A 13,068-nucleotide genomic window follows, 5' to 3' on the forward strand; every position below is an offset into this window, starting at 1 on the left:
AAGGTGTGGCTCATTCATACTAGGTGTTTATTCAACAAACAGTCAAACCAAATTCAAAAGTCTGAGTGAGATGTATCCAATTTTTCTTCAAGATAACACAATTACTTTTTTTCAAAAGTCAGAGATTCCTCAATCGGGATTTTTAGGTTTGTTTTTTTTTTACCAAATTCAGAGACGTATAAATAGGAGTATTGTTTCTTGACATAAGATTAGAAATCAGCAAATGTGTTATTCAAATGCGAAACATTCTCTACAAAATGTTTTACTGCTCGAATTAAGATGAGGAAATGTGCGATGGTGTTACTCAAAATGTATTGTTTCTTGAAATAAGATGGACACATCAAATACATCATTCAAAATATCAAATATTTTGATCAAAATGTATTGCTTCTTTGAAAATAAGGGGGGAAACAAGCAAATGCGTTACTCAAAATACGAAATGTTTTCTACAAAATGTGTGGTTCCTTTGAAAATAAGATGAAATTAAGCAAACGCGTTATTCAAAATGCAAAATATTTTCAAATTTGTTTTTTGCTGCTTGAAATAAGATGAAGAAAATGTGCAACAGTGATGCTCAAAATGTATTGCCTCTTATAATATGATCGAAATAAGAAAATGTATTATTCAAAATGCAAAATATTTTTAAAAATATGTTTTGCTTCTTAAGATGACAATAATATGTGATTGTGTTGTTAAAAATGTATGATTTCTTGAACATAAGATGGAAATAATTGCTTTTCATTGCAATCTCTGATGTAAAGCATCAAATTGCTTTTCATTCATACATTTCAAGTATTTGTGTCTACTCGAAATTGTACTGAAAACAATAAACAGATCAATCACCATGAAAAATTGCTTTTCTTTAAAACATAATATTTTTTCATTATTTTCTATTTTTTATTCTTTTTTCATTTAAATGATATTAAAATTCTATTCTTAGCGCCATTTGATATAATACATTTAAAATCCCGCCTTAAACCCACTATTTGAAGGAGACTTATGATAATGCAAACCAGTTTTATTCAACCCAGAAATAAATTTATCCATACAACTGTCATGGGTTTACACATTATGTAAATTTGGTTCTCACAAACTTATGTAAATTAAGCGTGCTACTTGCATCCACATTGACCATAGAAACCATTTGACAAACTTATGTAAATTAGGCGTCCTACTTGCATCCACACTGGCCATAGAACCCACTTGACTTATGCAAATTAGGTTAACATACCCCTGAGGGAATAAGGCGGCGGCAACTCCACAATCAACTTCCAAAAGTGCAAACAAACCTCTTATTTTTACTAGTGAAGCATGTCTTGTTAAATAAAATCAGGATTAAAAAGATATGTTCACACTGTTCTCTCTTTGAATTCTACGTTCTTATTACTATTAAATACATTTAAAATCCAGCCTTTTATCCACTTAGTAAAGATTGAATAATGGAATTAATAAATTAGGCGCAGTGACAGGAATATATAAATTCGGCAATCCGGCTTAATGTATACTGGATGTGATTGCTACGGCGCTCTGCTTTAACATACGGTGGATCTGGTTGCTAGGGGGCGCAGTGACTGGATCCATAGGAGATCTGGTTGCTAGGGCGGGCAGTGACGGGAATATATAAACTATGCGCTCCGGCTTATCACATAGTGGATCTGGTTGCTAGGGCGTTTCGCTTTAACTTATGGTGGATTTGGTTGCTAGGGCGCTCTGTTTTAGCGTGTGGTGGATCTGGTTGCTATGGCGCGTAGTGACAGGCCACAGAAACTCATTACTAACTCTCTACAGACAAAAAGGAAGTAAAATCGGGATCTTTTCGTGTAATTCTGTGACAAAATATTAGAATTCAGTTTCATCTTCTATTTTTGGGGATTACAACGGTTGAATCGAAGCAAAAAGAATATTGGTTTTCAGTTACCTAAACATCCCCCTACATACCTTTTAAGTTTCAACTAAATACTATACGCGGTTCCTAAGTTTTTGCTAATGATAACTTTTGCAACACCCTTTTGACAACTAGTGTTTTTCAATTTACTTCAACACTACCCCCCCCCCCCAACATTCCCTAAATTCTTCACCTCATCATCCTTAGGTTTTTGGAGGCTAAGGATTAAACACACTCCCTTTCCGAATAATCAATACGTGACGATCACATTGCATAGCTTAGAGCTTTTTCCTGCGTTATTCCTAGAGGCATAACTATCAGACCTTTCAATTATGCTGAACAAAATAGCCATCTTCAAATTTTGATAGAATGTTTTCGAGGAAATACAGGGCGTAGGAGGGCGGCCCAACATGGCCCAAGCTGCTAACCGTAACGATTGACACAACCAGACGTAGGCCAAAAAACCTTGCAAGCATTAGCAGGAAGCTGAAGTCCCAGATACCAGACCAGATACCAAAGTAAAGGTAAATCGTAGAGACCAAGGCCCGCTTATGCAAAGTAAGGCCTGGAGACCCAATCTGCTTGCCACAGCGAGTGAGGGGAAAAAAGGCCTGAAAAGCAAACTCTATTTTATATGCAATTCTGATTTTGATACAGGTGGGGTAATCTCAAATTTATATGAAGCAAAATAGTTCTCTGGCAGCATTTTGGAAAAAAAATTGAGAATAAAACAGGATCAAGATGGTAATGTTGGGAGGCCTAAGGTATTTTTCGTTGAAGAATCTGTTCCCAAATAAAACTTCGCTTAAGCCTGAGAATATTCCATTTTCAAATATATAACTAACGTCTGAACAAGTAAAACAGGTAAAGGATGCGGCATTAGACTTTACAGTCCGTACCCGCGGTGCTGATCTTCGTTTCTTGGCTCTTCAGCCAGGAAGTGCAATGGGGGGTTGGGGGCCAGCCATCCTGTGCTTTCGCACACCCTTCCTGTTTACCTTCCCCAGATTTCTCCAGGTACCCACTTAGAGCTGGGTCGACTCTGGCTAAGCTTACAGAGTCACGCCACTGACCCCCGTCCCAAAATGAAGAATTGGGTACACTGGGATTCGAACCCGCGCCCTCTCAGACAAAGGAGTAGTCTGAACTAGTAGTTGCTGCTAAATTAAAAGCAAAGTAGAAACATGATAAGGAGCTGAAAAAAAAACATGAAGAAAAAAGAAGGAAATAAAATTGAAATGACAACTTACCTTTCTTCAATCTTAGTAGAGATAAGTAACCTTTAGAAACGATTTTCGCGCCACCAGCATTTCCTTGCTCATTTCCATAGGAGCGACATAATTCAAGAAGATGTTCAGGCCCAATGTAACTGTATTTGCGCTTCTAAAAGCATAAATAAAATATAATTAAGGATTTTAAAACTGCCAAATAATTACTTACAAAGTAAAAGAAAAATCCGTAGCCATACCCGTGGGACGAACTATTGGAGTTTCGTGCATTTTTGGTACAAAAAATCGAAATTATTTTTCGATGAACCAAGAAGCTCAAACATCTTGACACCAGGAAGCGTGAATATCCCCTAGATTCTTGTTGAGTTAACATCTAATTGCCCTGATAGTCAGGGAGCCACACGAGGGTAATGCTGATATTTAAGGTTTTGGGTGATCAGCAGGCCATAGAAGGTTTGAGCCTTCTCAATACCATCTGACGTAATTGATCATGCTAAATACGAAAGCAAGAGTTATAGTCGACTGGGTGCTACATCCCTATTTCCTCAAATTACCTAAAAATTAGTCTCAATTGACCAAAATTCGCTTAGAATAAAAAAAAAGTAAAACTGATCCAAAATTGCTCAATTATAGGTCAATTTAAAGGAAACTGAATAAAGTTCGATGTTCGTTTTCTAAAATTGTTTTCTCTTTTGATGTTCAATTGTAGGCTAATCTTCAAAGATAGACAAAAGAGATACGATAGTTTATAGCGTTTTGGGAATAATCTTAATTAATCTTGAAAATTTGCATACACAATGTATATTTTTATTAATGGACTTAGTAAAAAATTTATCATTCTACAAAATGCATGATCTAAAAATTCTCTAACCCATTTAGTTTTTGAATTATAAGCAAAGAAGCAGAGTGACCCAATTTTTAGCCTGGATAACCGGAGGCATGTATACAGCGCGAATACGCAGGTTCTGATAGATATCGCTAACCTTACCTGAATAGAAAAACTCCAACAAAGCGATATAAAATAATTATGACTGAGTATGCAGTTAATAGTCAAAAGAACCTGGTACAAGAAATATGATTACTGACGGTACGTTTTACACACACACACACATATATATATATATATATATATATATATATATATATATATATATATATATATATATATATATATATATATATATATATATATATATATATATATATATATATATATATATACATATATATACATTACCCAAGAAAAAAGACTCCCCCGTGCCCCCTTTTCTTACCCCCCTCCAACAAAATATATGGTGTTGAGATTACACATATATGTGTATATGTATATATAAGTATATATATATATATATATATATATATATATATATATATATATATATATATATATATATATATATATATATATATATATATATATATTCAGTATTACCAATACTGATAACGAATCTTTGAGTCACCCTAGTAAAAGAAACTCCCACACGCCCTTCCTAGCCGCCACACCATAGTTTTCTAACAAAATGAAAAATAAATCTTAGAGACTCTTCTTCCTGACCCCTTCACTGAGCAAAAAACTTTCAACCTCCATCCCATCCTTGACCAAGAAAACCTTGAGATGGCTAAGGGTATAAACTTTGCAACCCCATTCACATATAATATAAGTAATCAAAAATGTATCCCTTAGCTTTGACTTTCCACCCCACTTCTTAGCCGAGTCTTCCCTCAACCTTGAGCTTCTGGAAGAGAAGTTCCGAATTCTCTCTAAGCGCAATATATTCTCTGATGAGTCCATTTATTTAATAATACAAATCAAAAAGACAAATACAGTGCTTTAAATTATGTATTTTTATGGCATTGGCCAGCAAGAAGAGGTAATATATTACCCCATTGGATGTAAACATCTATCAAATACATACTCTTGTACTATGTGCTTGATATCATTAACGTTGGTCTAGAATAATATAGATAGTATCAATAACAAGGATGAATAACGTTCCATACATTAAGAATTACAAGAAGGAAAAAAAACTCACCAATTCATCGAAGGTCTGTTGATGTTGTCCACCTTGCCAGTCTAATCGAGGAGGCAGTAACTGGAAAGAAAATAACCCTGAAAAGCATTTAATTTAAGAGCTATTACTGTTTCACACAGTGGTCGTCAAGAAAACAGGATTTAAGGAACAATTTCGGCCGGATTTTGTGATGCAGCCAAAAAAAGCTACCTTAGAGGCTTATAGAAATGATGTAATCATGACGCAGCCAGTAGCATAGCCAAAAGCATGGTCTTGGTGGATTGAAATCTCCTCGCATAGGCACATACAGGACGAACTCTTAAATGGAGAGATTAGATTGTAGTTATGAGGCTTTTTCCTGGAGAAGGGGTCAAATATGTAAGAGGGCTAGTTTTAGGTAAGATTTTTCCAAAAGAAACTAAACTAAAAGACTTCAGGAAAATCATCCCAATCTCTGTCATGTGCAGGACACTCCCTCCCCTCAATGTGAAAAAGAAAAAAATGGCACAAAAGATTTAACTTAAAAAGTAATAGCTAATACTTTATCGTGTATCCCCACAAGACACTAATGCTGGCAGTGCAGGGAGACAAAAAAGGAAGGAAAAAAACTTAAAAGGAACATGAAGAATAGCCACCTATCAACTGCCAAAAACCTTCAGCAAAGTACAATGTAAATTAAACAACACCAACACATACACACATTCAAATTGGCCCAATCAGGTCCACTACACATGGCACTAAAAAAAATCCCAGATATCAAATATATTTTAATAATTTTCCAGAAGACACGAAACAAGAGTAACTTCTCATCTGACACTGAAAGAGTGCGAGAGAAAGCATGAGAGGTGAATAAAAAGAAAATAGCTATTTAACAAAATGTACATGCTTTCTAATTTCCATTAGCTATACAAATACTGCTTATTAGACAGTTGTTTCAACATACACGATGCAACTTGATACCCTAAAACAAGCATTTATCTTACAACTCAAAAATACAAAGTAGTGTAAAAACTTGAAAACATTAAAGAATTGTAATGGCTTTGAGATTTATTAGTTCAAAGGACTCTCCTGTATACAACTGGTATTAATGAAATACTTATGAGACAAGAAAATCAAGGATACTAAGTTGGCATAATATTATTTATTTTATTTACAAATAGCTAAAATAGAACCAAAGCAAAAACTAAAAAAAAAATTTACATCAGTACAATTAAGTAAAAAAAAAAATAAAGATCCCCGTTTTCTATCATAATAAAGGTTTTTTTTTTACATACAAGAGGCAAAATTCCTGTAATAATTACTAACTCATATCTTGAGTTTTGTTTCACTCTTAAATGTGCTCTCCCTCCCAGATAAAATTCTGAATGTAGGATTACAGTTAAGGAAGCACTTACTTAGATCAAAAGAATTCGAAATTATTATCAAGACACACAAATGAATTAAAAAAAAGCGAATTTCTATTTCACAACAAAAGGAAGAAAAAGAAGATCTGAAAGCCCTGTTTACAATACATGTACTATTAGTTACATCATAACCTTTGGTTCTAATTTTCTATTCTTGTTTTTTTAACATTGTTCCCGAAAGGCTTAAATATTTGGATCCCATTTTCAGTTCCTATCTCATTGGTAATAAACAGTTGACATCACATAAGCAAACATACAATAGTTTTCTTGTGATTGCCAGATATGGTAGGGAATAAATCAATGATTACAAAAACACTATTAATTACATTCAATCCCACTTTAAAATATCTTTTCGGTTTAGACACTCTGTGCTGAAGTTTATCACACTGTGTTGAAGTTTGTTCACTATGAAGTTGTTCACTATGCTGCAGTTTATAATGTTTGCAGGGGCTGTTTTGTTCTATATTAAATTTTATTTATTGACTACAAAGAATGAGAAAAAATTTTATAGATAGGGTATTGCAAAAAGGATTGGATAGTTTTCAATTTCTTTACATGTCCACAGGTCTCTCCATAGCTACCAGCAATGAACTGGCTAAGGATGGTATTTTCATAAAGTAGCTAGTATTCAAAAATTATGTCAAGATAAAAGCAAATATAGGAAAGAGAACGGAGTTTTCAGCAAAATGTATATTTTTATCTCCATTAGCTTAGAATATTGTCTCTCAACCATTATAATAAAATGTTTGAAGAAAAATGATACCCTCTTCTGGGGTGAAGAAATTTTAAATAAGTAAAGGAAGACAGACAGAAGAAAACTCACCTGATGGGCAACTAGTTCTTCTTTTAGCAACTGAAAAGTTGTTTGGCAAGGTGATCTTTCAAGAAATCTTGCTATCAAGAAGAATAACTCTGAAACAAGGAGACATCACAATTAAGGTGGGAAAAAACTAAACATAATCAGTAAATCCTTTATAAAACATCTTTTTTTTAATTTGTTCATGATATTGAAAATTCTTGACTTAGTCATATGAAAAAGAGAGGAATAAGATCCTTCCTAAGACTATATTGTCCCTATACTCTAGAACATTCCCTGACTTTTCTTAACCAAGTAAATTAAAGATCCCAAAGATTCACCTTTCAGAGCCAATTTTTCTGAGGCCAATCTGTTTCCTTTTCCATCAAAATAAACACTTCTTATGTTTCTCCAACATGGTTCAGCCGAATTATGTATATTTTCTATTCTATTCTATTAATAATAGAAAACACTTCAACACAACTAAGCCCCCCTCCTCCCCCCAAAGATCTGATATGAGAAAAAACATAACCTAGTTGTTGCATATACATATATATATATATATATATATATATATATATATATATATATATATATATATATATATATATATATATATATATATATATATATATATGAATTTATTCAGAAGTTCAATGTTTCCTTCTATTCTTACATTAATGACAGTTATATTTGGAAACAGCATGGTATTAACTCAGGAATCAAATGATAGTACTCTTGTTTTTGATTAAAGGGATTTCTCCAGAAGAGCTTGTAGAACAAAATGTTATCAAATCAGAAAAGAAGGTGTTATTGCTGTATTTTCAATATCCAGAAGGAAACCCTAAACACTACTGAAAAACTACTTAAAAAATCTATATACTTTACATTCCATTAAGGTATAGCCTACCAATAAACTATATCCTCTCCACCCCTTATTGGTCAAATACATGGCCTACCCCAAATTGTACATAAACAATTAATGTTTTATATGTGACATTCCTCTTTGAATCAATTTCATTATGTATATACAACTTAAGCTAGCCTATATATTTGATTACCAGGGTAAGAGGTCTGGATTAATTGACTAAAATTTTGGAAAAGTTTGTTCCTCAATAATCCAATTTAGAAAAAAAAACTAGGTGAAATTGTAGTTAAGTGACTTCTTGCTATCTTGGAAAGGGGTTAGGTTAAAAAAATGAAACTTTCAGGGATGGGTCTACAGGCTAAAGTATGTCCTGGGAAGGTATTTTGAAGTACCTACCTCCACTTCTTCTCTCTCTTGAGGGCCCTGACCTTTGATGACGTTTAAAAATATGTGTGTTATAAAAGTGAATACTTGCAAAATAGATCTTCTGCTTGAATGAAGTACATCAAATTGTTTTCAGCTTCACAACTTTACTCAATCCCAATTTATAAGGTTTTAAAGATATGCAAATACATTTCCTAAATTAAAAATAAAACAACATTGATATGGCTCAGAATTCTACTCAAATAAGAGGAATTGCATTTTCAGAACTAACAACAGAGAAAAAGCAACTGGTAACTGAAAATTAAGGTAAAATATTGTTTTGTCAAAATTTCAATAGGAATAGACCTGTCATCTAGGCAAATTCCAGGGTCCTCTAGAGGGAGAAGGAGTGGAGGTGGGTACTTTAAAATTCCTTCCCAGGATATACTTTAGCCCATAGACCCTTCCCCAAAAGTTTCATTTTCCTAACCTAACCCCTTTCCAAGATACCAAGAAGGTATTTAACAAGAATTTTACCAAAAATTATCTCTATGCTACAGTCTTTCCAATTTAAATAGGCTAAATTAGCCTACATTTTTCTACTTTAAAAAATTGTCTTAGATTAAATCCAACCAAGATTGAGTCTATCTGTATTTAGGTTGGTTTTTTCTGACCTTAAACCCCATGCCCAAGATTTGATTACACTATTACTATTGGTGCACTTGAAATATCCAGCATTGTTAATTGATTAAACATTCAAGCTAGGTTGGTTGCATTCATAGCCTATAAAGAGAATTCAGACAAATTCAATGGTGAAAAAAAGATCAATTTCAAGGTGCTGTAACAGAGGTTTTACAGTGGTTTAACTGTTTAAGTGGGTAGCTGCTGAATCCTGGTTGCTTATACTATGGCCTATCTTCAGAAATGATATAACCCAATCTTAAGTTATTTAGAATTATTTAAAGGAGTTTCCAGAATCTGATAAATTTTGCCTTCTCAGAAGTGGGAATGCAGAAATAACACATGTAAGGATAGATATTAGGTAAAATTGGTTCAAAGAGTATTACTGGCTTTCATATAAAACAACACAACTCCCATAAGTCCTCCTACAGTAAATAAAAATACAAATCCTAGGGCCCACAGTATAGATGGAGTTATGTGAATATACCACTTTATGCCTTTTTTAATTCTGTTTACAAATATAATAATCTTTTCTACCACAAATTCAGATTTAAGCACTTTTTGACCTCTTAAAAATGACCTAAATATGGGGTATAAAAAATCTGTAATAGTTTAGAAACAAATTTGGGCTATATATTTGCACATCAGGGGGGGGAGGGTAAAGCATAGCATATATTAAATATGTAAACTAACCATTGCTTCTTTTTTTATGTGTTTGTGCACATCAAATTTGGTAAAATTCTAGTTAATTGACTTCTTGCTATCTCAGAAAGTGTTTAGGTTAGGAAAATGAAACTTTCAGGAATGGGTCTATAGGCTAAAATATGCCACAGGAAGGTATTTTAAAGTACCCACCTCTACTCCTTCTAGAGGGCCCTGAAATTTGCCTACATGATAGGGCTATACCTATTGCAATTTTGACAAAACAACATTTTCCTTTAATTTTTGGTTACTACTTGCTTTTTCTCTGCCTTGAGTTCTGAAAATGCAATTCCTGTTATTTGAGTAGAATTTTGAGCCATATCAATGTTTTTTTTTTCAAAATTTAGGAAATGTCTTTGCATATCTTTAAAACCTTATAAAACAGAATTGAGCAAAGTTATGAAGCTGAAAACAATTTTGTTGTACTTCAATTATGCAGAAGATCTATTTTGCAAGGTTTTGCTTTTGTAAAACATATATTTTCAAAGGTCATCAAAGGTCAGGGCCCTCTAGAGGGAGAAGGAGTGGAGGTAGTTGCTTCAAAATACCTTCCTGGGACATACTTTAGTCTGTAGATTCATCCCTGAAAGTTTCAATTTCCTAACCTAAACTGTTTCTGACATATCAAGAAGTCAATTAACTAGAATTTTACCTGAAATTTTAATGAGGAGAGAAATCACCAGTGCAACAGCACAAACACCTTAAAAAAAATACAGCAATGGTTATTTTATGTATTTAATATATGCTATGCTTTACCCCCACCCCCTGATGTGCAAATATGTAGCCCAAATTTATTTCTAAACTATTACAGATTTGTAATGACCCATATATAGGTCATTTTTAAGAGGTCAAAAGGTGCTTAAATCTGAATTTGCAGTAGAAGCAACTATTATATTTGTAAAGAGCATAAAAAAGGCATTGAGTTGTACATTCACTTTATATGAAATCCAGTAATACTGTTTGAACTAATTTTACCAGATATTGTAGTTTGATAGGCCTATCAACTTCTCATGGTAGCCTAAACTTTCTATCTTAAATTTTTGAGCCTACAATGTCTTAACCTAATTCAACTTCTTTCCAATATTAAAAGAAACAACCACATCCAGAATTTCACTCCAAGACGCTTTTTTAAATGCATGGTAGCCTATGTTTTATTGGAACTGTTGTTCAGTGGCCCATCAATGACAGGGTCAAAGTTATCTGAAGTGGGTCCTGAATGAAAAGCTTTTAGGACAGGAAAATCTTCAACTTTCCACTTATCTTACCATCAGACATTCTTATGTCATTAAGAAGCCTGTAAGAAAAGAAACCTCAGAAATAATCTTAGTTACAGTAGGTTCTTCCAAGAATGGACAACGTACACTGCCACCGTTGTCGAACTTCTGAAATGGAAAGAACCAGCTTTTTTAAATGAAAAATAACTTGTCGAAATTTATTTTCGACATAAAAGCAGAAGAGCAGCTTTTTCGAAATTAAAACACGTTTTTAACAAAACCGGTATGTGATTAGTAATTTAGCCCTAGCATTATTTATACAAACAAATTATTTCCAATTAAGGTAGGTACCTGAAAATATGGGAAGAATGTATCTTATGTTGTCTTTATACTGCTAAATATTTATCCTTTTGCAAAATTTAGCAAGGACGAAAGTGATTAGGCTAGGCTACTTTTAGGCCCTGGCTACATAGCTTAAATTTAGGCTATATTTTTTTGTTTAATGCCCTCACTTTTGTTTACTAGCCTACCAAAAAGTGGATGTAAAGTTTGATGCCTTATTATGCTCTTTAAATTTCAATAATCACTTCTGGGGCAAATTTCATTTTTTGCCTTTAAATCCTAAAAGGTAACATATTACCTTGTCTTTAGTTTTTGACACCATGATTCAATGATGTGAAAATAGAATGAAATTATACTTTGCCAAAAATCTTAGACCTACAGTCTGAGCTCCTTCCCCTCTTAAATAATGGTAGGTATGGTAAATGAAGTCATCATAAAACACCTGATGGCCAACAACCTTCTGCAAAACTGCCAGTATGGTTTTAGAAAAGGGAGGTCAGTAGATGCAACCCTGCTTAATTCCTATGATGACATTACTGTGCTCACTAATAAAGAGGTTCCAGTTAATTTTTGGTAAAATTCTAGTTAATTGACTTCTTCCTATCTCAGAAAGGGTTTAGGTTAGGAAAATGAAATTTTCAGAGATGGGTCTATAGGCTAAAGTATGTCCTGGGAAGGTATTATAAAGTACCCATCTCCACTCCTCCCTCTAAAGGGCCCTAAAATTTGCCTACATGACAGGTCTATACCTATTGAAATTTTGACAAAACAACATTTTGCCTTATTTTCAGTTACTAGTTGCTTTTTCTCTGCCTTTAGTTCTGAAAATACAATTCCTGTTATTTGAGTAGAATTTTGAGCCAAATCAATGTTTTTTTTCAGAATTTAGGAAATGTATTTGCATATCTTTCAAACCTTATAAAATAGAATTGAGCAAAGTTATGAAGCTGAAAACAATTTTGTTGTACTCCAATTAAGCAGAAGATCTATTTTCAAGGTTTCACTTTTATAAGACACAAATTTTTAAAGGTCATCAAAGGTCAGGGCCCTCTAGAGGGAGAAGGAGTGGAGGTAGTTGCTTCAAAATACTTTCCCAGGACACACTTTAGTCTCTAGATTCATCCCTGAAATTTTCATTTTCCTAACCTAAACCCTTTCTGAAATAGCAAGAAGTCAATTAACTAGAATTTTACCTAATTTTTTTCTAGGCTACTTGACCAGTCAAAGGCATTCAAGAAGTTACCTTGTCAAAGACTAAATTTTAAACTAAAATGCCAGCAATTAATTAAAGAAGTTGTTGAGTAGGTTATGGCCTTTCTAACAGATAGAACACAAGTTGCTGTTCTGTATGCATCTTGTGGCTCACTAGTTTACTTTGACCAGTGAAGAGTAGGGGGAGTTTGCTTTGCTTGTCATTATCAATATTTATATTAGTGATGTCCCTGATTGCACAAAATAAGAAGAAAGTAATCTTTTTTGCTGACACCTCAAAGCTTGCTGGAATGCCAATAATGCTAAAGCAAGAGGCTCTCTACAGGAAGACCTGGCTAATCTAGACATTAAAAGGAGCTGC

The 13,068-nt window shown here is 33.5% G+C and overlaps 2 protein-coding genes across 3 annotated transcripts in view; one reads left to right on the top strand and one right to left on the bottom strand.

The window, feature by feature from the left end:
• The window catches only part of LOC136039083 (PH-interacting protein-like), a gene marked incomplete in the record, with an annotated part of 52,186 nt that extends 40,873 nt beyond the window's left edge, over nt 1–11,313 (bottom strand). Inside the window, 4 exon segments of the mRNA XM_065722568.1 lie at nt 3,136–3,268; nt 5,148–5,207; nt 7,353–7,441; nt 11,205–11,313. Of these exon segments, the coding sequence (XP_065578640.1) occupies nt 3,136–3,268; nt 5,148–5,207; nt 7,353–7,441; nt 11,205–11,214 (292 nt within the window).
• The window catches only part of LOC136039315 (congested-like trachea protein), a 68,597-nt gene continuing 66,838 nt past the window's right edge, over nt 11,310–13,068 (top strand). Inside the window, exon 1 of one of the 2 annotated variants that reach the window (XM_065722930.1) lies at nt 11,310–11,436. The gene's annotated coding sequence lies outside the window, so the exon portion shown is untranslated. Of the gene's footprint in view, nt 11,497–13,068 lie in introns of both variants that reach the window. The other variant, XM_065722929.1, reaches the window with a different exon arrangement.

Source organism: Artemia franciscana, chromosome 19 (genome assembly GCF_032884065.1).
Source record: "Artemia franciscana chromosome 19, ASM3288406v1, whole genome shotgun sequence".
Taxonomy (NCBI): Eukaryota; Metazoa; Arthropoda; class Branchiopoda; order Anostraca; family Artemiidae; genus Artemia; species Artemia franciscana.